The sequence below is a fragment of the Poromitra crassiceps genome, assembly GCF_964638095.1.
Source record: "Poromitra crassiceps genome assembly, chromosome: 10".
Lineage (NCBI taxonomy): Eukaryota > Metazoa > Chordata > Actinopteri > Beryciformes > Melamphaidae > Poromitra > Poromitra crassiceps.
The window spans coordinates 572,918-600,214 of NC_139631.1; the positions used below are offsets into that span (position 1 = coordinate 572,918).

The following is a 27,297-nucleotide window of genomic DNA, read 5'->3' on the forward strand; positions in this document are numbered from 1 at the left end:
AGCAGAGTCTGACGTGTAACTGACACAAGAGCGAACCAATCAGAAGCCAGAGAGAGCCGAACAATCCCGCCCACTTAATATAGCCATTGGTCTGCGATACGGAAGTTAGTGGCTCGTTTCAGCTCAGGGCTTCGCTGTGATTGGACAGCTAGCAGTAAACACCAGAAAAGCTGCGCGTTGATTGGCCTTAACATGTAAGTTGGTCTGACATTTTGTTTCCAGTATCAGATTTCATGTTGTGTAGCTCCTGTCCATTGATACAAAATAGCTACAAGCAGATGTTTATGTATCTGTGCAATGATCAGAAAGGAAAAGTCTGCAATGGTTTGTGTATACATTTGTAATATATGTATAGGCTATTAGCCAAATATACTTTTTTCATACCTTTTCCAGGGTTCCCACCTTCATCAAATTCAAGGACTTTTCAATGACTTTCCAGGCACAACAAATTCCCTCAAATTCAAGGACCTAACAGCATAGTTTGAGACACAGATCAAGGTTAATAACTACACAGATCATTTTTACGAGAACTAGCAGGCTTTACAGAAGCTCACAGACAACAATTAAAGAGAGACTTGAATGTGTGAACACTTGTCAACTGTGCTGCTGTTAAACCTATTTACTAATAATAAAGTCCATTCTTTCTTGCACAAAATCTATAAATTCAAGCACTTTCAATGGCCCACGTCTATTTAAATAAGCTTTCCATTATGGAATTGTGTTTTATTACAGTCATCTCTCCATCATCTGTAAACTAAACACTGCAGTGCTGTAAATCATATACCTTGGGCATACAGTATATGATGTTCAAGGTTGTGAGCATAAGATCATTTGTGTGAGTACCTCTTGTTAAGAGTGGACCGAGATCATGACGAGTGCAAACAATTGTACAAGTAAATCAGTTGCAACCTTAAAAAGCCTCGTGAAACATGAATGGCTCAACATAATTTATTTTCGTTTTATGTTAAAATGTACAGAGTTCTTTGAAAGTACTTGCTAAGAAAGAAAAGAACGAATAAATGGAAATACATACAGGGACAAAGTAGAGTCGAGGCCGCCGAGCGCAAATCAACCTTCACTGCGCGCCCAGCCGTCTCACCTCTCATTATTTTGCGTTCTCTCTTAGCATACAACGCACCATGTACAATTACAAAGGATACAAAAAGGGAAGCGATATAAACAGACAGAAATATACTGAGCTCATTTTTACATGCCTCTTAAATGTAAGGAAGTCATCCTATACACACACAAAAGTAAAAAATTAAAATTAAAAAAAGAACGAAAGAAAAGAATGCTAAGTGACCTTTAGATATTTGTTTTGTCCTTTCATTTAAAATAGCATTAATATACTACACAAAGATAGAAAAACTCTAGAGATGAGATGGAATGGAGAGGTTAAAGGCATCTTAAAGTCACTAAAAGTGAGTGGTATTTTTTTAGTTTTGAATTTCTTAGTAATTATTACCCAAGAAGTCGAGCTAAAAAATATGCAGTTTTTTTCCTGAAACAGAAGTGAAAAAGATGACAGTACCAATATCAATGTCAGAATTTCCTTTTTATATTATAGAAAAAACATTTTCTCTACAATAGTTTTTCTAAAGTCAAAAAGAGTCAGCTTGTGTCATAAAAGAAAGCTGCCCAGTCTGATAAAATTCAGAAAAGAAAACAAAAACAAAAAAAAGGTACAGAACAGAACAATACACACAAATAAAATATGCAAGGTCAGGTCTGTGACTCTTTTGACTTTGAATACTGGTACACGGGAGCGACAGGGTCAACCTCTTCACCCCTGCCGCTTGAACGCCATAACAGACAGGATGTCACACGCTCACCTCCGACCCCGCGTCTGTGTGAGCTGTGTGTCGCTGTGAGGGCCAACACCATGCACTAGATCAGGCATTTTAGGCACACCTTTCGTAAAGGCCAACTGTCCATTGCCGTATCTCTAGCCGATGAATGGGAGTGCAGACTTTTACACAAAAGTAAAAAAAAAATACCAGTTTCAACAGAAAATACCATTCAAAAGCAGACTCCTTGACCTCTTTGGGTCATTAACACTTAATAAAGAAGGGATGGGTCAGCTATAGTTAGCTGACTTTCCTTAAAGCAGTTAAATGGAAATTCCACCGCTCCTGCCGCATTCCCTAAACTGCTAAAAAGGCTCGACATTGTATACCTCTTGTCAGTGGAGTGTGGGACATAAACAGTTATGTGTTGCACTTTCCTGAGCCAGCCACCGGGCGGCGACAGCTAGCCAGTGCGTGTGTGCCACTGGATATTGGGGAAGTACCAGAATATTTACATCTAAACGTTTTTGAGTGCGACTGCATACTGGAAAAAAAAAGAAATGCTACTCGTTTTATTTATGGACATACTATATTGACAGTGACGCTCACCTCTGTGTCTTTACTGTGTCCGATACAACACCCTCCAGCTGGGAAGACAGAGACTCTGGAGACGGCTCAACTTCAAAGCTGAGGGCCCGGCTCCTATGCTTATCTAGAAGTAGGTAAAAAGCCTCTTGACCGAGGGGCCACGGAGATGCTGTGTCTTTCTGAGAGAGCAAGAGGGCGAATCACCGTTCCAGAATGTCACACATATAAAGACCAAAGCATATAAGAGGTCGGACTGCACACAAGTATTTCAAAACGGTCAACAGAAACAACAAAAATAAAGATTCAACATCATGTTTAACAAAAACAAAACAATAGTCCACCTACAATGTTTCATTGTCTCTTTTTTAAGGTAAGGCTTCCTATGTCAATTAAAAGATTGTGTGCATGGTTGGATATAATCAGTTAATTGTTTTTTTTCTTTCTTTCGCACTTTGAGAAAGTAAGGTCCCCCCCGTATAGTCTGTCTTTCTCAGTTTATCATCCTCCTCGTCGTACTCGTCCTCCCCTGCTCTCCTCCTGCATGTGGGAGGCGGAGGAGACTCTTGGGCCTGTGTGAAACCGTGTCAGAGAGGAGTGTGTCGGCCTGGCCCGGAGCACGGCCATGTACACCCCCCCCCCCCGCTCACCCCCCAACCCCTCTACATCCTGCCGGTTCGCTCCCGCACGCAGCCAGCTGGGAGGGGAGGGGGAACGAGTCCAGCTAAACGGGACAAAATGACAACATAGAAAAACAGGAAACCCAAAGACCCTCTCTCTCTCTCTCCTCTCTCTGTGCCTGCTGTGGCGTTGGAGAGGGTGAATAGGAGTAATGGACATTTAGAGTGCAGCGAGTGTCAGCTCCGGCCCCCGTGCCTCCCTGCCTTAGTTCTCTGCTGCTCATCTGCTCATATAAGGCGACTGTTTGGGGACGCCGGCGTAGCTGTGGTGGGAGGGGCCGGTATACATCATGTTGCCATGGTGATTGGGCTGCATAGGCTGCTGCGGGTAACCCTGTCCTCCCATCATGCCCATCTGCATCTGCATGGGGTACTGGGCGGGCTGGTTCATGTAAGGGGGGTTGCCGTGGTAGCCGCTGTTCATCATGGGCTGGGGCATGCGGTAGCCGGCCGACATGGCGTTGAGTGGGGTCATGTTCATGGAGTTGTACGCTGCCGGCGTGGGCATGAGGTTGGGCATCATGCTGCGCTGCACGGCCAGGGTGCGCGGCGTGCCCTGCATGGCCACGGGCCCCGAGCTGCGGCCGTACAGCTGCTGCTGGTGCGGCGCCGGCGCCAGCTGCTGGGTGGCTTTGGAGCGGATGGAGATGTGGCCTTTCACCGTGGCCATCTGGCCCTGCAGCCGCTGGGTGTGCGGGGGAGCCAGGCCGATGTTGGCGGTGGGCATGTTGCACTGCAGCTGCAGGGAGCCCAGGTTCATAGAGCCAGAGCCTAGGTTGGGAGGAGGGGTCATGGTGGGCTGGCCCTGAGAGTGGGGCGAGGGGGCCAGCTGGGCCAGCCCGGGGTTGGACAGAGACACGCTGCTGGCGTAGGTGACCGCGGCTGAGTGGGAGTAGGGCATGGCGTGCGGGTCCATGATGGTGTTGGTTAGCTGCTGAAGTTTGGCCAGGCTAAAGGTGGCCGAGGGCTGGGGGTAGCCCCCCGTGCCGAAGTCCTGGCCCATGCGCTCGTACAGACTGCGGCCCCCTCCTCCGCCTCCGCTCTCGGGGATCTCCATGATCATGGGTGTGGAGGCAAAGCCGTTGCCCATGCTGCACTGGGACAGCTGTTGCTGTTGTTGGGGTGTTGGGTGAGGTGGCGGGGCGGAGGGTGGAGGCTGAGAGTTGGGCGCCTGCTGCTGCTGAGGAGGCTGCTGGGGAACCTTCTTTTGGGGTTGCTGCTGCTGCTGCTGTTGTTGTTGCTGGTTGGTGCTGGGCGGCCTCTCGATCACCCCGCAGCTCTGGGGTGACTTGATGCCACAGCCGGGGGTGTTGGACGGGGGTGGACGCGGTGGGGGTTGGGGCACGGCGCTGCCACCGTTACTGCCACCCGGGCCACTGTTATGCCCGGGTCCTGTTTGTTGGATGAGGCTACAGCTGCCCATGGCTAGCTGGGATCCCACGGTGCCCGTGGAAGACGTGAGGCCAGGGGCCGGGACGAAGGAGCAGGTGTTTGCCTGGGAGGAGGATGGGGTGGCCGAGCTGGAGGATGAGGAGGCTACCGATGAAGAACCCGGGGCAGCCCCTGCCACTACGGCGGCGGACATGCCCCCTCCGTTCCCTGTTCCATTGCCCCCTCCGCCCATTGTGGAGTCGTAGCTGCTGGGGTTGTCGTAGTTCTCTGTAGTGCTCTCGATGCTGCCTAGGTCGCTGAAGCCGCTGTCTACCACCTGCTGAGAGTGGTCCGACACTGATGGCACATCCATCATTGGCGACGTCTCCATGTTCTGCTGGGAGGGCGCAGACAGAGAACTGGGGTGCTCAGGGGTGATCTGGGTGTACCCGCCCCCGCCTCCCCCGCTGCCCCCTGCACCAGTGGGTCCGGGTGTCCCACCCCTCTGCCCTGCTGGTGTTGTGTCCATCATGCCGGGTGGCAGCCCCGGGCTGTTAACCGAGCGAACCGATTGGCTGGGTAGGGGTGGCATGGGGGGATTGGGGAGAGGACTGCTGTGTTGGGAGGCCCCGCACTCCTCCACCAATGCCAGGGCCTCCTCCTCGGCCTCCCCTGTGTGGCTGTAGCTCTGCAGGGTGCGGCATGCAGCTAGGGTCTCCTCACAGTCCTGGTAGGCTCCGTGGTGCGGGTGGGGCTCAGCCTCTTCGTCCTGGGCTTCCCCCTGTGTCAGGGACTGGACGGCCTGCACGGTCTCCAGGTCCAGCTCATTGGAGTGGTGGTGGGGGTGGTGCGTGTGGTGGTGGCTCAGCTCCTCTTTGAACTCAGGGTGCTGGTGGGGGTGGGAGTGTGGATTCGGGTGCTGGGGCTCCATCAGCAGGGTGACGGCCTTGTCCTCCGGGTGCAGGGGCTGGATCTCCATGGGGTCAGAGGGAACAGAGATGGCCGTGACGGTCTCCACCGCCGCGGCTGCCGCTGCAGACTCCTCCTGCTCCCTGCGCCTCCTCTCCTCCTGCTGGGGGTCGGCCGAGGAGGGCCGACACTTGGCCTCCTGCACTTCCTCCTCAGCCTCCTCCTCCTCCTCGTCCTCGTCCTCTTGCTTGCTGACGTAGTCGCGGGCCACGCCGTTCTGCAGGTCTAAAAAAGCCTCTCCGCCTTGGGGTTCCTCTTTGACGGGAGGAGAGCTGGTGCGGGAGGCGGGCTCTTCCTCCTCCTCGTCCTCATCGTCGTCCTCGTCTTCAGAATCCTGGCTCTTTCTCTTTTTGCTGCTGTTGTTGTTCTTGTCCTCCAAGTGGCCGTCGCCTTCGTCGTCTGCGTCGTGGTCCTCGCTGCGCCTGCTCCCTGAGCCCGGCATGGCTGCTGCCCGTCTGCTGCTGCTGCCGACGCTGGCGCACTCCTCCTCCCTCTCCTCCTCATCCTCTTCCTCCTCCCTGTCGCCCGTGTCCGTGTCCTGGGGCCGGCTCTGGGGGGCCCGCGGCCCCGAGGTGGAAGAGGAGGAGGAAGGGGACAGCAGAGGACGGGACGGCGGACGGCTCGGCTTGTCTTCTTCCCAGCCTCGTTCCGTCTCCTCCTCCTCTTCCTCCTCTGGCTCAGAGGCGGGAGGTGGTTTGGGGACGGGCGGAGGCTGCTGGCGCAGGGCGGGGTTCTTGGGGGGTCTCCCTCGCCTCTTGGGGATCTTCTGCTCCACTGGCTTGGGGTGATACCTGTCTTCTTCGTCAGAGTCTTTCTGTTTGTTGTTATTGTCGGTGCTGGTCCTGCCCGCTCGCTTGCTGCCGCGGTCTTCTGTCTGCTGTCTGTCAGGCTGCTGTGGGTCTTTGCCCAGCTGCCTCTGTCTCTCCTGCTCCAGCCTCTCGGCCTCCTCCTGGGCCCGTTGCAGGTACCAGCTCCGGGGCTTGCGGCCGGGCTTCATCTTGATTTTGGGGGGCGGAGGGTTCCCCGTCTGGGCCTGGATCTCCGCAGCTGCCCGCTGGTTGGGCCCACTGCCTGGTGGCCTTCCAGGGCCCCGTTTCTTCCAGTGCAGTGGTTTGCGGCTCTTGCCCTTGGGCCAGCCTTTCTTCTTCTTGACAGGAGCTTCAGGGTTGGCAGCTAGGTTGTCTGCAGGAGCTGCTGGCAGCACAGCCGCAGGTTTCAGCACAGGAGTTAGCTCTGAGGGGAGGAAGTAAGAACAAGCCAGTGTTACATTCATGCCCGTTTACATATGTACACAACAATCACTTAGCCAGGCATCCAAAGCCTGTCTACTGACCATCTTCCTCCGATTCTGTCAGGTTGGAACGCCGACCCCTCTTGGCTGCTGGGTCTGACAGCCTCATGGCAGCGCGGGCTGGGGGGTACCGTCGGAGCGGGTGGGTCAGGGGCGTCTCCTCCTCCAGCCTGGGCATGGGCCTCTCCGTGTCCGAGTCTACAAAGGGCTCATCCAAGACCTCGGTGGTCTCGGAGATGGTCTCCGTCACCACGCTGCTGTGAGGGTGGCTGCGCTGGCGAATACGTCTCTTCCTCAGGGGCTTCTGGGTGAGACGGCAAGGAGAATTAGATGCCTTTCAAATCTAGCCACAAGTGACAAGGGTCGATTTCTACATGGGAATGTTACAAGACTCACAGCTTTGTTGAGGAAGACTCAATAGTTTTGTGTAGGAAATTTCTATGGCATGGACATTCATTTAATGAGATTTAGTTATGACATGCACAGTCACATATTTCTCAATTACAAATATTAAAGGCGGATAATTCTCTATCTCTATTGTTGTGCAAAGTTTCATATGTCTAGCAATCACCACAGAAAACTGAGTTAGTGAATCTCTGATGCTGGATGGTGCAATTTATTTAGATTTGTTTTATGTACAGCAACACGAGAATGACTGCAAAGTATATCTAACCCTTATACTACTTGAAAAATGTAATGAGCTAAGCAACCAGCTACTCTTAAAATATAGCTTCACTACATTGAAGCTACCCACAGAGAAATGTAGTTGTTACAACCACGCTACTGAGAAATGTAGTTAAGCTAGTAGCTTCGCTACTTGTAGCTAGCTACTGCCCAACACTGCCCTTATATTATTCGAATCTCAGTCAATCTGAACACTGTCACGTTTCTCACCTTGCACTTGAGCCCCATGGCGGGCTTGGTGAGGATGGGTGGGGAGCACGCACTCCTCTCCTCATCGTCGTCGTCGTCGTCATCATCATCATCATCGTCGTCGTCCTCTTCTTCGCTGCTTTCACTGAAGCAGCTCTTCCTGACGAGTGGAGACTCAGTCAGCCTGGGACCCAGGGGCAGCTGGGGTAGCCCCTCCCCTGGACCTTCCCTCAGCCTAGGCTTAGGTACTCTCTTTTTCCTGGGGGGGCGTCCTCTGCGAGGGGGGGTTATGGAAGGGTGCCTGGCCATGTCCAGTGGGTGCAGGGCTGTGGGCTCGGCTTGTCTGTCCAGGGAGAAAAGGGAAGGGGGGCAGCTGTCAGAGCCTGTGGTTTTCCCTCCCTCTGGCCTGTCCTCATCCTCCTCCTCCTCCTCCTCCTCCTCCTCTGCTGGGCGGATCTTAGGTGGCCGTCCGACACGCGGGCTGTCCTTCACTTTGCCCCAAGGCCAGTTTTTGGGCGGACGCCCCCGTGGCCGCCGCTCTCCGTTGGTCGGGGGAGGTGGGCGGGACTCTGGCACAGGTGGCGGGCAGCGGACGGGAGAGGAGGTTGGAGAGCTTTGGCTAATGGGAAACCCCGGGAAGCACTTTCTCTCCTCCTCTTCCTCTTCCTCCCTCTCCTTGCCTTGGCGCATATGCCAGGAGAGTGGCGAGACCTTGTGACTTGGTTTGATCTATTTTTCAAATAAAAGGGAAATAAAATCAATAATTAATCTAGGAGAATCTAGGCCCAGTCTGAGATCAATCCAAACTGCACAGTGTCAACATTAAAACTAATGCAAAATCTACCGAGTGCTGACATAGAAACCATTAATACCATTTTCAATTTCCAGATGGCAAACTCCAACAAATTAACAAAAATGAAAGCAAACAGATATTCAAATGACGACATGCATTTACCTCCTTGCGGTTGTCTTCCTCGGGCTCTTCATCCTCCTCCTCCTCCTCGTCGTCCCCTTCCGCGTCGGACACCACGGTGTTGGTGACGATGACGGGAGTCCACCGGAGACACTCGGGGTCGACCTCCAGCTGCCGGGGCCGGGCGTGGAGACGGGACATGTGGTTGGCCACCAGCTTCTCCTTCCGCACCAGCACCATCCTGACCAAACGACAGAAACAAGAGCATTAAAGTCGAGGTGAACCCGTTCGTCACGTGCATCTGAGTCCGTTTCTAGTCGGGGATCCACAGGCCCAAAAGCTCAAGAAAATGGGTTGAACCTGACATGGCATGCTATACTTTTTTTTTGTGTTTTATCTATTCATTTGGACATTAAGGTCCACTGAATGAGAGGTCTGCTCTGCCGGAAACCTCGCGAAAAAAAGTTGTGGCCATTTTTGGATATGAAGCCTTTATTTTTTGACCGAAAAATGTGAAAGAGTTTTTTTTCCTCAAAGTCCTCAGTGGGTTGCGTAGGCTGTCAATAAATGCATCCCAGGTACACAGAACATGTGTGTTGACAACACCAAGTTAAGAAATACACTTACAAAACCTTTCCAAATGATTTATAGCCATTTTCTATTACAAAAAAGCACTCGTTTTTTGAATTTTCTCCATTATTTTCATCTTTACTTTGTTAGTAAGCAATTATATCCTGAAATATGACATCAGCCAATGTGTCATTCTTTTCAGCAGATATTATAGTCATTCCACACTAAAGATGATTAAAATCAACCCAAAATCAATGGATCTGTGTTGATTTTATTACCTTTATGCTCGAAATTCCTCGAGACATGTTTTTAGTTTTAACAAAACCCTGTACCCCAAAGACAATACTTGTAACACAAGAAATTCAAAACGACAAAATGATGTTAATCACAAAATGTACACTGCATGACAAGCCAAGAAAACAATTATTGTTATACAGCTTTGGATAGATTGTGACCAGTATCTAGAAAACATTAAATTAAACATTAGCTGAACAAAATTATTGAACACAACACATTAAAAAAAGAAAGAAAAAAGACTGGCAACAAGGTCTATAATATAACAAAATTAACTTTGCAATGAACAAAATAACTCAATCACTGTCACTGTCTTCAAGTGTGAGAAATAACTCAATCACTGTCACTGTCTTCAAGTGTGAGTTAATTCCTTGAACATTTGTTGGGGTCCCCATGTGCAGAGACATGCGATGACACACTTGACATTGGCTCTCACACAAGAGCATCCTCGGGCACACATGCTTTTCTTGCAGTGACAGTATTTGGTGTGTTTGAATTCTGCAGGTTTTGCCTCCTTCAGCATCATGGTTGCCATCAGCTTACCACTGACAAGCTCTCTGCCGAAGTCAGTGGCAACAGGGTAGGTTGGTTGAGACATGTGTGCTCGCTTGCATACAGCCAACTGATGCAGGGCTCGGCAAAGGTGTAACTGGAACGAAGGCATCTTCGGTAGGTGGAAGGCAACGCATGTCTCCTTTGATATTGCCAAAGAGATGGGCTCGCAGTGCATCCAAATTACCACTGAAGTCACTCCTCTCATACAGTGACACCATGTACCGCCTAGCCGCTGTCACAACATCTTTAACATCCAGGGTTACCGTATCTGCACAGGGGCAGAAGGTCTTCCAGGTGATCAACGGCAGTTTTGTAGACGTGCTTTTTTCCTCTTCTGTAGAGATAGCTCACTGTGTCACATCCAGTCAGTAGGTGCTGAGGAGCATGGAGGAAAGATCTGCAGCTTGAACATCATTGTTCAAGCGTTTGTGATTGCATGAGCAGGTAGATATCCATCTTCTTTACCCACAGCTCCTGCAGGCCATCCATGTGTGCAATGTAGTATATGCACATCATGATCACGTCTGTGTCAGTAGCCACCACTACAGCCCGTTTGTGGTGCAGATGTTGTAATGAGTATGCAATGTGGGCAAACATCCTGGTATCTGCCTCCTCATGCTTCTCACAGGATAGTTCTGGAAGCTCAACCTGACAATCTGCTTTTAACAGAACAGTGCGACCAGGATCACGGAAAATTACATGGATGGCCTGCAGGAGCTGTGGGTAAAGAAGATGCAATTGCAGACGCCCTGGCAGTGAACTATGATGTTCAAGCTGCAGATCTTTCCTCCATGCTCCTCAGCACCTACATACTGACTGGATTCAAGATTCAAGATTCAAGATTTTTATTGTCACTCCGTAGTACAAGTATCACGTGTGAAATGATTGTGCTGTAGGCTCCGTTACAACATAGTGCAGTATAACAGTGCAAAAACAGGGCATATAGATGCAAGCAATAACAGTAAACTTTTCCTTTTCTTTTCTAGCGTAGACACCTTAAAACATAAATAAACATTCTGTTTGCACAGGTGCAAATAACATAGGCATAATTATCATATGTAATGGTAGCAGCTGCTACATGATTGTTTATTTGTGTGTGTTAAGGAGTCTCGTGGCCTGCGGGAAGAAACTCTCCCTCAGGCGATTTGTTCCTGCTTTTGGGACCCTGTATCTCCTCCCTGAGGGTAACAGGGAGAACAGGCTGTTGTGGGGGTGGTATGTGTCCTTGATGATCTTCAGGGACCTCCTGAGGCACCGCTGATTGTACAGTTCCTGCAGTTCTGGTAGCTCACATCCTGTTACGTGCTGGGCCGCGCGCCTCACTCTTAGTGCCCTGCGGTCCATGGTGGTACAGTTCCCGTACCAGGTGGCGAAGCAGCCAGTCAGCAGGCTTTCAATGATGCCTCTGTAGAAGTCCCTGAGGATTTTTGGCCTTAGCCCAAATTTCTTCAGGCGTCTGAGTCCGTGTAGTCGCTGTTGGTCCTTTTTGACAACAGTGGCAGTGTGGCTGGCCCATGTCAGGTCCTGGTGGATGTTGACTCCCAGGTACTTGAAGCTGTCCACCCACCACTGTGCCATTGATGGTGATTGGGGGGTGTGCACCCCCCCCCCCCCCCTGTAGTCTACAATGATCTCCTTGGTCTTGGATACATTTAGAGAGAGGTGGTTGTCCTGGCACCATTGTTCCAGGGCGTCCACCTCCTTTCTGTAGGCCGTCTCGTCGCTCCTGGAGATCAGCCCCACGACTGCTGTGTCGTCTGCAAACTTCACGATGGTGTTCGAGGTTTGAGTCGCCACGCAGTCGTGGGTGTAGAGGTCGTACCAGAAGGGGCTGGAGACGCATCCCTGGGGCACTCCTATGCTGATGGTCAGTGGGGAGGAGGTGAGGTTGCCCACTCTCACCACCTGGCGGCGGTCTGTCAGAAAGTCCAGGATCCAGTCACACATTGCTGTGTTTAGTCCCAGGACCTTGAGCTTGTGCTGTGACACAGTGAGCTATCTCTACAGCTAGCTCTACAGAAGAGGAAAAAAGCACGCCTACAAAACTGCCGTTGATCACCTGGAAGACCTTCTGCCCCTGTGCAGATACGGTAACCCTGGGGAAAGCCTGGATGTTAAAGAAGATGTTGTGACAGCGGCTAGGCGGTACATGGTGTCACTGTATGAGAGGAGTGACTTCAGTGGTAATTTGGATGCACTGCAAGCCCATCTCTTTGGCAATATCAAAGGAGACATGCGTTGCCTTCCACCTACCGAAGATGCCTTGGTTCCAGTTACACCTTCGCCGAGCCCTGCATCAGTTGGCTGTATGCATGCAAGCGAGTACACATGTCTCAACCAACCTACCCTGTTGCCACTGACTTCGGCAGAGAGCTTGTCAGTGGTAAGCTGATGGCAACCATGATGCTGAAGGAGGCAAAACCTGCAGAATTCAAACACACGAAATACTGTCACTGCAAGAAAAGCATGTGTGCCCGAGGATGCTCTTGTGTGAGAGCCAATGTCAAGTGTGTCATCGCATGTCTCTGCACATGGGGACCCCAACAAATGTTCAAGGAATTAACTCACACTTGAAGACAGTGACAGTGATTGAGTTATTTCTCACACTTGAAGACAGTGACAGTGATTGAGTTATTTTGTTCATTGCAAAGTTAATTTTGTTATATTATAGACCTTGTTGCCAGTCTTTTTTCTTTCTTTTTTTAATGTGTTGTGTTCAATAATTTTGTCCAGCTAATGTTTAATTTAATGTTTTCTAGATACTGGTCACAATCTATCCAAATTAAGCTGTATAACAATAATTGTTTTGTTGGCTTGTCATCCAGTGTACATTTTGTGATTAAAATCATTTTGTTGTTTTGAATTTCTTGTGTTACAAGTATTGTCTTTGGGGTACAGGGTTTTGTTAAAACTAAAAACATGTCTCGAGGAATTTCGAGCATAAAGGTAATAAAATCAACACAGATCCATTGATTTTGAGTTGATTTTAATCATCTTTAGTGTGGAATGACTATAATATCTGCTGAAAAGAATGACACATTGGCTGATGTCATATTTCAGGATATAATTGCTTACTAACAAAGTAAAGATGAAAATAATGGAGAAAATTCAAAAAACGAGTGCTTTTTTGTAATAGAAAATGGCTATAAATCATTTGGAAAGGTTTTGTATTTCTTAACTTGGTGTTGTCAACACACATGTTCTGTGTACCTGGGATGCATTTATTGACAGCCTACGCAACCCACTGAGGACTTTGAGGGAAAAAAACTCTTTCACATTTTTCGGTCAAAAAATAAAGGCTTCATATCCAAAATTGGCCACAACTTTTTTTCGCAAGGTTTCCGGCAGAGCAGACCTCTCATTCAGTGGACCTTAATGTCCAAATGAATAGATAAAACACAAAAAAAAAGTATAGCATGCCATGTCAGGTCCTCTCAAATTTTGGGTGACTGGATCCCTGACTATTCAGACTGAAAACAAATTGAGAGGCGGACCATATCGATGATTTGATTTGACAATTCTGTCGACTGGCTTTGGCATCGGCCAATCCTGGCGTGTTCCACCCCCAAATCGGGTGGGATTCAGCGTGTTGCCGTGCTATGCGAGTGGGATCCGCGGAGTACCAGGCAGCCACCGGCTTCGTGCGGAGTGAGCGGACAATCCGATGCATAGGTGCTGCCCGCCCGCCTGGAATCTCCGAGAGACGAGCCCTGACAGCCAGGGAGGCTGTCAGGCTCGGAGGCGCGCGCCATTATCGTTATAAATGTAAATAATATTCCTGGAATGCGTGGTTTAAGGAGTTGCATTTCAGTTACATTTCTTTGCATTCTTAGACATTACCGTTTGATTTAGTTTGCATAATTGCTCAAGTTAGTAGTTAGTTTATGGGCTAGAAACTCTGCCAGATGACAGGCACTGGGGCGCCATTTTCCCCTTCATTTGGAAGAGAAAATTATCCTGAAATGAAGATTTGATTGACAGCTGCCGCTGTCGTGAAATGATTGGTTGAAATGGGGTAGAAATTTGATAGTACTAGGTGACGTCAGCAAACTGTAAATTACTGTTATCAATGAAATCTTGAAAAATGAACTTTTGATGTGTGAAAGTGTGAAAAACTAAAGAAATTAGATTTAGTTCAGCTCGACTTTAAGACCGTGTGTGTCTACATGCACAAAGTGTAGATAAATATGCGCATGCGTGTCAATACGATGTGTGTGCATGTGTGCTCTCCGCCCAGTGGTATCAATGTGCAGTATTTTTCACACCAATAACCAGGGGTGAACATGGGTCAACTAACCCATGTCCAACCCTGGTCGTCGGTCTGAAAGTGGTATTATATTAGTGCAGAGTGCCACCACTTGGTCCGATTTTGCAACTCTTTTTTCAGTAATGCCACTGAATTGTGTCTTTAATCACAGCAGAGGTCAGTGCTGCCAGCTCATTAATGTAAAACAGCTCATTAAACGTGCTCAAATTTACAGCTGGCCCATTGCCTATGTTTGCTTCCCTAGGCTACCACTCCTATTGTTGTAGAGATGTGGCCTAGCATTAGCTAGTGTCAGTCGGTTGGTTGTACGCGAAACATCTTTCAGGCAAAGCAACTCTTTTTCTTTGGTTGTCTGGTTACTATTGGCTAACAACAAACAAGAATTCACTTCATGTTTAGAGGTAGGTTAAAGTCCTCAGCACTGACCAATGGCATACCTGAATTTGGTACAGAGAGGATGTGAACAGAGACGTAATTATTATCTGTAAACATTGAATTGCAGTGTAGAAAGCCTATCGCCTACCATTTTAAGTTGCTACAAATGTTAGTGGCACTAACAATCTGAACTGAAGCCACGTCATATGTCCAAATAAAGGATTGTCCGTTTACAAGTAGTAACCTGGCTATTGGATGTACTCTGTTGACATGAACCTTTGATAACCTGCGACTGAGTATCCCTGTTGCCATGAATAAACCAGTCAACAGAATACTCCTGAACAGGTCCCCCTCACTTTCTCCCTCCCTTCAGTTCTACTGAACAATAGTAGGTCAAACAGGGGAAAGGAATGACCCCAATATAGTAAGTACTGCTCACCAACGTGTTTGTTGACATCAAAATGTATCCACGATACTGTGCAAGTCTGAGTTTGCATGGTCAAAACCAAAAGTGAAACGAGTACTATGTTTACATACCACAGTAAGCCTTTTAGTATGGCATTTAGTATGGCATGTTAACCTGGTTTCTAACAAATTAGAGTATGAGCTTAAGATGCCTCGATCCAAAACCAGCTGGCGTGTTTGTTTGTGTGTGTGTTGTGTGTGGTCTCTGACCTGTCCCCTCGCGGCTCCAGCATGCTGAGGTGGTGCAGCGTGGCGGTGATGTCCTGCGGGCAGATCCCCGTCAGCTTGCTGAGGTGTCGGATGGTGAGCTGCCGGTCGCGCACCTCGTGGAGACACTCCAGCACCACGCTGCGCCAGTAGGCCATGTAGGACAACCGGCCCAGGTCCGACAGCGGCTTCTCCGGAGAGCCCGGCTGGCCCTCGCGCTTCGACAACAGGTAGCCTGCGAGGAGGGAGGAATAAATGGAGGATTTATAGAGACACTGAGCGGCTGTATACCACATTGATTTTTTTTTTATTCACCTCATTTATTCATTCAGAAATCAAGCCAGTCATAAAGAAAATCCAATACACGCAGCTTTCAATCCAAGGGGCATGTGTACTTGGATTCCTGCTATCGAGTAGCAATTCCAATGGTACTGATGCAAACTCTGCAAACAGCAGCACATCACTACAACAAAATTAAAGTGGCTCGGCTATAGTAGTGTGTGTGTGTGTGGCTTATGTATGGGGTGTGTGAAGGCTGAAGCCCTTACTGAAATCGATGAGGAAACGTCCATAGCCCCTGCGCTGGTACTGAGGAAGAATCATGATGCACGACACATTGTATTTCTGTTGACAGTGCTTCTCCTGCAGAGGGCGACAGAGACACAGACACACACACAACATTATAAACAGTGCATGATGGAGCCATACTGTAGAGCAGGCTGGTGCGTGTGTAGAGGAGGGCGTCGACGGCGCCCCTTCTTCTAACTGCTGTGCTTTGGCAGTGAGGCTGTATGTTAATGGCTGCACCTGCATCTGCAAACTGCACAGAGGTGTGAGGGGGGGTTCACAGCACACAGATGTGTGTGTGTGTGTGTGTGTGTGTGTGTGTGTGGGGGGGGGGGGGGGGGGGGGTAGGGGGGCGTCACAGCAGCCAGCTTTGATCTGGGAGGACAAAACAAGCAGGAGGAATCCACCTCCTGATGCTGAACCGCTATTTCATTTCATTAGAACACATTTTCCTCTCCACATTTGTTGCGACAGTTGTTCGAGTAAGAGCTGGTCTAATACACAGAGCATATAGTCGCTGTCTGATGAAAACCACGCATCTCCCAAACGGCAACTTTTCAGGAAATGGAGAAAAAAAACCTCTGTTCTTAAAATACTGAACACCACGTCATCAAATGTCTTCATTATAGACAGTTTCCCGTTCAATGTGTCATTTCATTATTAATATCTTGCCTGAATAAGCTCAAATGATGTTAGAGGATTATCAGTCCGAGTTTGATGGACTTTTTCCGGGGTGCGCAACCCCCGCAAAGCCTCCCGCCGTTTGGAGCACATGGCCGTGTGCACATACCTCCAGCCGGCTCCTCCAGCAGCGACCTCGAGCGCTCTCTCACACCGAGTTAGAAACAGCGTCTTGGGGGATCAGAGCCTGTCAGTAATGCTAACATTACTCCCGGCAGAAACCACTTTGATCTCCACAGTTGAAATGAGTTTGCAGCCCAGGCACAATTCTAAAACATTTTATTGATCTATTTACGTCAGAAACAAACTAAACTAAACCAGAAATACACAGCGGCGTTTGGATCTGCTCTACCGCGCTGGCTTTCCTCATGCCTGTAGGGGTACAGATGGAGGTATAGGGGAGGAGCATGGAGGTTCTGCTGTCACATACGCGATGTGATGGACAGGTCTAGCATCCAATGGTGGTACGTGTTAGATAGATTACCCAATAAAACATGTTTTCATTGGTCATTTAGATGTCAAAACCTACCAGTAGATAGAGGAGAATGGATAATATTCCATTCTACGTATAGTAAAAAGTAAAAATCGTATTTTTCTTTTTACTTTAAGTGGTTTTCATCGGACAGCGACGATATGCAGGGAGATTCCAGCTGGAGTCACAGAAAGCAACACTGAGCGAGACTGCTATGCCCAAATACAACCACTGCCAACCTTTTCCGTGGCACGGCACACACTAAAGCGTGTTACACAACATTTTAATGAATGTAGTTACTGCAGTTAAAGTCTAGTGTGATAATATAGAATATAGAAGGAAAGAAACTTAGTGGCCACAGTGGAGGACGATACATTCCAAAGCTTATCAAACTGTTTTACCTGCCAAAACTTTGTTCCTCCCTTCAAATAGAAAAGGGAGAGCAAATGATAGCTAATAACCGGCATGGAAGAGTAACCACCACTGACCAAATATTTATCAGCACCTGGCTGGTGGAAATTTCCTACCCTGGAGAAATAGATGACTGGTTGGCCAGGCAGTAAAATGCCTTTAGTATGAGGGAGAAAAAGTGCAACCATAAGCCATCATTTGTTATTAACCCGGTTAGTTCGCCATTTTTTGACATTGGTTTTCACAGCTCTATCCATAACACCGTGAACCACGACTGCTGACAATCACCCTAAGGTTTTCTGGAGCTGTGCTGATAATGTGTGAACAGCACTCAGGGTTCCAGACTAGCCTTTCTACTGGTAGCACAGGCACGACCAACTTTTTAGTCGCGCACTGTTTCTTTTTTGTGGGAGGGTGGGTATTCTTGTATTGTCTTATATTGTCAATTTATAGGCTGATGAAGGATCCCATTAGCTGGATGGCTAGAGAATAGAGCTGAACGAACAGTCATTTCGTTTGGAGCAAAAACAAAAAGTAACAATTTTAGATTTTTCCCACGTCCTTCTGTGCGGTCATAATGGGTCACTTGGCTCATATTTGGGTGTCAAGTGGCCACACCTGATCACTGCATCTTGGATGTAGCCCTTAAGATTAAGGTTATAATAGTGGTGCACACATGGGAGGATTTCGGTTTCGAGTTTGCCCTGAGGGGACACTGAGACAGAGTAAAGGGGACGTGGTCGTGGGGGGGACGTACCTTGGAGAAGTAGCCGACGAGGTGGCAGCCTTTGTTGTCGTTCTGCGTCAGGACGTAGAAGAGGAAGGGCTCCACGTCGTAGTACAGAGTCTTGTGGTCCAGGAACAGCTTGGCCAGCAGACACAAGTTCTGACAGTAGATTGTGCTCACATTCCCATCGACCTGCAGGCAAAAAGAACACGCGTGACATCAGTTAGACCACAGCGGTGGGAAAGCAGCAGCGCTCGGTCCCGCAACAATACTTTGGACAAACATCTTTAAACTGCTGCTAGTAGAGAGCTACGGGACAAAGTGAAGGCCAAAGGGAAGGAGAGACTCTAGTGTCAGACAATGACCTCGGCTCAGTCTCCTGGGACCCTGACAGATAGAGAGGGAGGAAGGGAGAAACAGAGAACTGTAAAGAGAGAGAGAAAGGGGGAGGGGGGGGGGGGCAGGTTGGCAGCTTGCCAGTCATCTCTGCTCTCCTCTTGTGCCACTTCCACTGCTGAGTGAGGACGGACTGCGGAGGGAGGAAAGGGGAGCTGCAGCAGCCATGGCCTGCAGACACTGATCCACTTGATCACAACTGGGCGCAACACTACAAGCTCCCGAGGTGCTGCTTAGAGGTAAAGACCCAGACACACCAAAACCTGAGGTGCTGCTTAGAGGTAAAGACCCAGACACACCAAACCTGAGGTGCTGCTTAGAGGTAAAGACCCAGACACACCAAACCCGAGGTGCTGTTTAGAGGTAAAGACCCAAACACACCAAACCTGAGGTGCTGATTAGAGGTAAAGACCCAAACACACCAAACCTGAGGTGCTGCTTAGCAGTAAAGACTCAGACACACCAAACCTGAGGTGCTGCTTAGCAGTAAAGACCCAGACACACCAAACCTGAGGTGCTGCTTAGAGGTAAAGACCCAGACACACCAAACCTGAGGTGCTGCTTAGAGGTAAAGACCCAGACACACCAAACCTGAGGTGCTGCTTAGAGGTAAAGACCCAGACACACCAAACCTGAGGTGCTGTTTAGAGGTATAGAACCAAACACGCCAAACCTGAGGTGCTGCTTAGAGGTAAAGACCCAGACACACCAACCCGTTGACGTCAAAGACCTAGCAGCAACAAAGGCAGACTGTTGTGTCGGGCCCAATAAGTTGCACTTGAACACAGCGCAAAGACTACAGCCGACGGTCAACTAGCACGTACGATCTGCGCCTGCGTGAGACCTAGGACTGTGGACATCCAAACCATCGTTATGATACATACATGAAACAAAGCCATTTTCACACCACTCTCGCACACCACCTAATCAGTTTCGTAATATAGCTATTTCCAATCGAGAAAATGTCTGATAAAAAGTTGCAAATGGCATTGGCACTGTCAACGCTTGGTCTTTTGCTCATGGAAGAAGCGGAGGCGGAGGTGAAGTATCAGGAGAAACCACAGTAAATGGGTGATATCATACAGCGAAAAGCTCGAGGGACTTTCCTGAAGGCCACGTCATTGTGAAAGTATTTGTGTAGTGGAATGATCAGATGAGATGAATTAGAAAAATGAGAAGTGTTTGTTTTGCGCGTGCCCTCTCTTGCACTGATTTACTTAACAAGCTGACCAGCCAATCAGAGTGATTTCTCTCCGCGACGGCCCGGCGCCGATACAACATGCTGAATCGGACGGAAAAGCCACCGACAAGGCAGACTACGACTAGTGCCACCAGTGTGGGACACTCGGCAAAGAGGAGGGCCACAGACGCTCAGCGATGGCCTAACGTTGACCACCACCAAGACTGTCGGCTTGGTGGGTTCTGGGGCCAGCTGTCAGTCATGTCGGGGCTAGGGTAAGAACACTGGGTGTAAGGCGGGGAGAAGAGGAACATTTAAAAGGTTAAAAAAGAAAGAAAAGCACAGTCCGCACCAGAGCATGTGAGCGGAGCGGTGATAATCCCGCTCCTCACTCCCGGAGCGGTCCTTTCCACCCGCTCCAGCGCTCCAGACCGCTCAAGACCGCTCGATACAGATTTCACCCGCTCGCACTCACAGCTCCGCTCCGCTCAAAAGAATAAGAGAGATAAAAAGGCCAGGGTGTTTTAATTTGAGTTTAAACGCCTGGGCAATGGGCATTGCTCACTACAAATAACATGAGCTCAGCAGAGTCGGCTGCATGTTCCTTTCTCTTCCTTCTCGTCTCGCAGCAGCTGGCAAGAAAATAGTGGGCGTGCACATAGCCACGCACCGATGCATTCTGTTTCGAACATGTTGTGATCGGATCTGGAGCGGGACTGAGCGGTACTGAGCGGGCGATCGGGGCCGCTCCAACTTTCGCTCCTGTACCGCTCTGGTCCCCGCTCACCGCTCAAGCCAAGATCCACCCGCTCCGCTCTACTCACATGCTCTGGTCCGCACACTGCGTAGAGACCTGCTCCCAGTAGATTTATTGTATATATTAGGTTTCATCATGGCAACCTGTTTGTCCTGCACCTGCTAACTGAAGAGTGGGTGTGCGCGCTCTACTTTGACTTGAGAAGAGGAACATTGTCAAACAGCACAGACACCTTTAGTAGATGATGTGGCTGCAGCAGCCCTGTGGTTTGCAGGTGTCCTCTCCCTCTCCAGTCAGTCTCATCCTCCCTGACTCACACAGTCTCCTCTCTCTACTTCCCCTCTTTCAACCCCCGACACCACCTCCACTAGACATCTTTAGTTCACATCCCGCCCCGTCCCTCACCTCAAACACAGAGACGTCGTCCTTCCTGTAGATCTCGTTGGCGGGCGGGTGGAACCAGCTGCACTTCCTCATGTGCTGGTAGAGGATGCTGCGACTCTTCATGTAGCGCAGGCAGAACTCACACAGGTAGAGCTTGGGTAGTCTGGAGACGGAGAGAAGAGAAGAGGGGGAACAAGACAGGAGGATTTATTTATTTATTTGACTAGAAATTGAGCGCGCTTCCTTTCTAGAGCCCCTCGCTGGCTTGCCCGCTGAACTGGCAACGCTCATTTCTCCCGTGTCTCGTTGCGCCGCCTTATTATATTAGTAAGATTTGCATCTTTATTTGATAGAGACGATGCAATTCAACTAAACATAGTTCTAATCAATAATGATAGTTCCAATACAGAGCATGAAACCGATGTGCTGCACAGGGAGTTTGTAGCTAGCTATTGCTAATTTTGTCCCTAGTTGGGCTTTTACATGTACAGTCAGTGTAATTAAAATATATAGCTTTCGATATCATAAAACCACAATACACTACAGATATGGAAATACATTAAAATGCCTACACCACAATACACCAAAATACACAGACCAAAAGTAATTTAGAGTACAATGAGCTAAAATTAGTATAGCTCTGGTTTACTTTTAGCCAGCACCTCAACTTCGTTGTAAAAGATTTTATATATGGAATGAATTAGATTTCAGTTGGCAATGTGTTCCAGAGTTGACAGCCGATTGTCCAAATTTAGATCTATGATACAAGATAAAATAGAGGTAGCTGTCCAATGTGGTTGCAGGAAATTCCCCAGGTGTTGGAGGCAGCAAAAGGAGACATCCGAGGCACTCTGAATTATATTAAAAATCCTTTATTCTAGCAGGGATACTTTAGATCTACGATGTTGTATTTTAGCGTTGCCATTCACCATGCTCCTAGTTACTCTGTTATTGCCTTGTCTTTGGGTATCTGGAAAGAGGCTCCGCAGCTCTACTGTTGATACATTTGAAAACTAATTTGAAAAAAGAAGAATTTGTGATGAAGGGAGGGATGAGGGGAGAGATGGAAGACCAGGGTGATAAAGGGAGTATAAAAAGTAAAATAACCTTTTTTTCAATTATATTTGTTTATACTACACTAAATATAATTATAAAATATGTAACAAATAAAAAATATTTAATCAATAAAAATAGATCTGTATTATTTATTTATTATACTGTAGTAATAAACAAATAATAATTTCCTTTCCCATAAAGATGCATTTTTTTAAAGCATTTCCATTCATTTGCTGAGGCCCCCCCGTAGTGCCCCCGGCCCCCACTTTGAAAACCACTGGGTTAGCAGCTGCTTAAGACAGGGATTCCCTGTAGATTTACAGATGGACACCCTGAAGCTGTTCAATAAAACTCCCACACCACACTGGAGTGAATTGTCTGGCCAAACATCTGATAAAGTAATAACGTATTCACTAGCTGCTATCAAGGAGGAACATCCATCATGAGGTGGACGGACGATATCAGAGTTATCCAGTGTAGGAAATTAAAAAAATATTTTGGGGGCAAAAGTTGCCCCCAAAATATTTACTGTCTAAAAACTGGGGGCATTCACAAAATTTTGGGGGCAACTTTAAAAAATAGTACTTAGTGCATACAGTTGCTAAAGCGTAGTGTAAAAAACAGCGCTGTTTGTGTGTGTGTGTGTCTGTTTGTTCTTCATCATCGCCTTCTGGCAACCAGCTTGCAGGTGCTGAGTGTGTGTTAGAGATGGAAATTAAATTAAATGAATGAAAATGAAATTATCAAAATATTGGGGCAATTTTTGCCCCTGGACAATGGTTTTTAGGGGCAATCTGAGATTTCTTAGGGGCATTTTTGCCCTTGCCCCTGGCTAAATTCCTACACTGGAGTTATCTAATATTGGCAAAAATGATCGGTCTAACAACATCAAATACAAATCTGTTGGTAAATATGCAACATAAATATGTACTGCAAGTGCATTCGTTTAGAATAGCGAGGCTACATTTGAGGCAGAGGTGTATCGAGTTGCGCAGTTTGCTAAATGAAAGGGCGGTGTCATTTCCCGGCCGGCTAGCTGGACTAAGTGTAGAGTGCATTTACACTGTTGCGTTTAGAGGCGTGTGCTGTCTTACCTGCTGTACTCCTGCGGGTATGGCGATGAATACCAAGTCTGGATCTCAAACTTGCCGAACTCGATGACAGACGGACAGCGCATCTGAGGGTCCGGTGGACCCGTCACCCCGACTTTCTGTAAAGACGGAGGGAGGAAGAGAGAGAGAGAGAGACAGATAGAGAAGGGGGGGGGGGGGGGCGAGAGAGAGAGAGAGAGAGAAGGGGGGAGGAGAGAGAGAGAGAGAGCGAGAGGGTCAAATCCAGGTTTACTATGAGGGGGGATTAGCAGAGCATGGGGCAGGCAGACAGATTACACACCAGGAATTACTGGTGTGGATTACTGGACCATACACACACTCCAGCATGGCAAGTGGAGTGCACACACACACACACACACACACACACACACACACACACACACACACACAGACACACACACACACAGACACACACACACACACAGTCACACACACACACACAGGTAATACTAGACTGGTAAAAACCATGCTGATAACGTGACCTGACATTGTTTCGCTCTACATATTAGTCTGGACTTCTAGCCGCCCACATCGATTTCCTGAAATTACAATGTAACCAGGCCAATCAGGGACTGCGTCGTAGTTGATGATGTAACCAGGCCAATCAGGGACTACGTCATAGTTGATGATGTAACCAGGCCAATCAGGGACTACGTCGTAGTTGATGTAACCAGGCCAATCAGGGACTGCGTCATAGTTGATGATGTAACCAGGCCAATCAGGGACTGCGTCGTAGTTGATGATGTAACCAGGCCAATCAGGGCAAAACAGTAATTGCATCTCCAGGAGCAACGAGTCTCCTGGAGCAACGAGTAGCAACGTTAACGTTAGGCAGAGTAAAAACACAGCAATTAGACTCAATAACAATTAAACAAGAACACGAGTATGCACCAGTGGATTTTCTCAGCAGAAAACATGTTTTTGCCGTTCTTCTAACTGAATTTGGATTCCATTTGACAATGATGACGACGCTGATTGGGTGAAGAAGTTGTCTGTCAAGGCAAGTACTCCCGCCCACTGAAATCGACGTGGGCGGTTGGAAGTCCAGACTGATAACGCGAAACAGAATGCGAGGTCACGTTATCAGGATGTTGTTGTTTTTTTACCAGGCTAGGCTAATACTAACCTGACGCTGCCAGTTGGTTTGCTACACAGAACCATCTGGGACGGCGTCTTTGTAAACTGTTTTGAAAAGGGCAGGCGTGTTAAAAAAATATCTGGCAGGTGATTGGTTGAACCATCTGTCTCTATCACGTCTATCACGGGCTCGCTTTTCGCCGTCGTCACACCTAAATCCCGCCCGTAGCTGCCTCTGGACGCCGATTGGTCCGGCCCACTGCTGGGACGGAGTTAAACCAGTAGCTCGGAGCACGGCGAGATGGATTTCTCGCCCTCGCAAGGTTAGGGTAACACAGGTCAACCAGGGGAGCCAAAATATGCCTCAACACACGTGCGCATACGCTCGTGCCACTGCTAAAGGCGTGCTAGCTGTATTATTATTAGCTGCGTGCTCAGTGTTGAGGGGAAACTAAGCATCTGCTAGCAGCCTGTCTGTTGACCCAACACACACCGACACCACATGCTAGTAAAATCATAGGCTTTGGCTCTCTCACACACACACACACACACATTCTCTCTCTCGTTTGCTCCGAGTCATCGTGGCAGAAAGACACAGGAACAGACAAAAGCATCAAAGCCCTCCTCCGGTGATCTCATCAAAAAAACTGTGATGTGCGATCATCTCCGACAGCGACAAATCACTATCAAACTGTAGTTCTGGGTAATTCAGTGAAAGCATGCGACAGACCGGCAATACGTCATTTTGTAGGCGGCACATGGTCTCGCCCCCTTTTAGGGGCAAAACACAAGCCTCTCGCCGTTGACTTCAATGTAAAATAGCAGTACCAAAAAAAAGATAGAAAAATAACAATCAATTTTGTTTATTAATCACACAAAGACATCATGACATGACAATATCTGACAACTCGGCCAGCCACAGAATGCGCAAGATACATCAGAAATATGACTTTGACCTAGGGGTGTCACGATACACTCAGTTCACGATACGATACGTATCACGATACTGGGTTCACGATAACGATACGATACGATTTTAACAATATTTTTTTAAACTTGAATAATGACGATATATGACTGGAAAAGTAGTATTTTATTTGAAATGCACAAATACAAAACATGCTGTTGTGGGAAATTGTTATTACAATAACAACTAGAAAAAACATGAGATTGGAGATAAGGCTTATCTTGAAATAGAATGAGTTACACCGTCACTTAGATTTACTTTGAACTAAAAGGTTTCTCAGCAGTATAAATTCTCATTATGCATCTTCAGTTTTTCTTCAAACTCAAACAACAAGACTTTTCTTAGTCTATTTTTTATGCATCTTCAGTTTTTCCTGTCAAGTAAACAGTTTTGCCAGAAACTCAATTGAATGGTTTCTCTCCTGTATAACTTCTCATGTGTCTCTTCAGAGACTTGTTCAACTGAACTACTTTCCACACATTGAACTTCAACAAACAAAGACGTTTCTTTGTCTACTTTTGAAGAAAAAAAAAAAAAAAAAAAAAAAAAATTTCACGATATGAGATTTCATCTCAACGATACATATCGTGACGTTTTACTATCGCGAAATTTCGTGGGACGATATATTGTGACACCCCTACTTTGACCCATCTAAAAAAAGTCATGTAACTCATGTCCTGTCTGTGACCTAGTTCCGGTGTCTGGCTGTTTCTAATTTAGCCTTTCCGACATTAAATGCTGTTGCAGTGGAGCCCAGCGTCGTCGTAGGCTACTTGGCTCAGGATAGACTGCCCTAACATGTGACGAGTCACATGATTTTAGATGGCTCAAAGTAATATTTCCGGTGTATCTATGGCCAGACGAGTTGAAATATATTGTCATGTCATGGTGTCTTTTGTGTCATTAATAAACAAGATTAATTCTGTTATTTTTCTATGATTTCTTTTGAAATGCTATTTTACATTGAAGTCAACAGCGATCGCCTTTTGTTTTCCCCCTAAAAGGGGGCGGGACCATTTTGCCGACCTATCGTGTGGCTGTGATTCAACTGCCAGGATATAGCTGGCACTCTGGCTCTGCCCTTTAAACCAATGTCTTGCCTAAAAGAAGCGTTTGAAAGGAATCTAACAAGCCACATTTTTTTGTTCAAACAACCACAAATGAATAGTGTGAAAGTGTGTGTGTACCTGTAGTGCCAGCTCCTCTGTGTGTGTGTGTGTGTGTGTGTGTGTGTGTGTGTGTGTGTGTGTGTGTGTGTGTACCAGCTCCTGGATGTGTGTGTGTACCTGTAGTGCCAGCTCCTGGATGTGTGTGTACCTGTAGTGCCAGCTCCTGGATGTGTGTGTGTGTGTGTGTGTGTGTGTGTGTGTGTACCTGTAGTACCAGCTCATGGATGTGTGTGTGTGTACCTGTAGTGCCAGCTCCTGGATGTGTCTGAACAGTTCGATGTCTTTCTCCGTCAGGTTCTCGTGGCCCGGCAGTTTGTCGTCTTCGTCGCGCCAGTCGCTGCCCTCCTGATTGTCTGGGGAGGGAAACACAGTTAACTTGGACTAGAGGGAGAGGCGTGCTAGAAGGGAGGCAAAGATGTCTGCCCGCTGATTTTATTGCCATGGCTAACAGTCAGTGAACAGTGAGGCACTTCACTGACTATACATGGTAAATCCTTTCTTAAAATAAGAATAATAAGAATAATAATTCTGTTTAACGGTTTGATATTCTGGTTGATGGATACAATCTCATAATTTAAACATTCTGATCACTTTCTTTATCTCGCCACTTTCTGCACATGCGCGCGCATTTAACGTAAGTAACGACAATTACGTTACCCTTTTTTCCCGGGAGGATTCAAATCTACGTGCTTTTTATTAACCCCAAGCTCAGGCTTGATGCAGCCCGTTTCTATATCAAGCCTCGACTCCGCCTCTCCGGGCCACTTTCAGTTTACAGCAGTGAAAATTACAAATGAGCCAATCATAAACACCTGCCTCAGGAGAATGACTAAACATCTGGTGGAGAGACAAAGTAAGCAATGTGGACCTGTGCCAAAGAACAAGCCAGGATCCCATTGACCTACAAATTGTGAGGAGAAAGTGGAGCTGGACTGGACACACCCTGAGAAAACCTGCCACAAACGTCGTCACCCGACAAGCCCTGAAATGGAACCCCCAAGGAACAAGGAAAAGAACAGCTGGAGAAGAGATGTGGAGGCAGAAGTGTCTGGGAGCGGGCTCAGGGTGTAGTCACGTATGGAGTCGTATGTTGTTTTGATCAAACTGTTGCTTCATCAGAAAGAACAGCAGTAAAAAAA

The 27,297-nt window shown here is 47.8% G+C and overlaps 1 protein-coding gene across 2 annotated transcripts in view; it reads right to left on the bottom strand.

The window, feature by feature from the left end:
- Window positions 1-933: 933 nt before the first annotated feature.
- kat6a (K(lysine) acetyltransferase 6A) overlaps window positions 934-27,297 on the bottom strand; it is a 61,872-nt gene continuing 35,508 nt past the window's right edge. The window contains exons 8-17 of one of the 2 annotated variants that reach the window (XM_083645082.1): window positions 26,399-26,511; window positions 22,928-23,043; window positions 20,799-20,940; window positions 18,091-18,252; window positions 15,751-15,844; window positions 15,206-15,437; window positions 8,512-8,710; window positions 7,578-8,285; window positions 6,726-6,984; window positions 934-6,625 (exon numbers count right to left, since the gene is read on the bottom strand). In XM_083645082.1, the coding sequence (XP_083501208.1) occupies window positions 3,273-6,625; window positions 6,726-6,984; window positions 7,578-8,285; window positions 8,512-8,710; window positions 15,206-15,437; window positions 15,751-15,844; window positions 18,091-18,252; window positions 20,799-20,940; window positions 22,928-23,043; window positions 26,399-26,511 (5,378 nt within the window). In that variant the 3' untranslated portion in view covers window positions 934-3,272. Of the gene's footprint in view, window positions 6,626-6,725; window positions 6,988-7,577; window positions 8,286-8,511; window positions 8,711-15,205; window positions 15,438-15,750; window positions 15,845-18,090; window positions 18,253-20,798; window positions 20,941-22,927; window positions 23,044-26,398; window positions 26,512-27,297 lie in introns of both variants that reach the window. The other variant, XM_083645081.1, reaches the window with a different exon arrangement.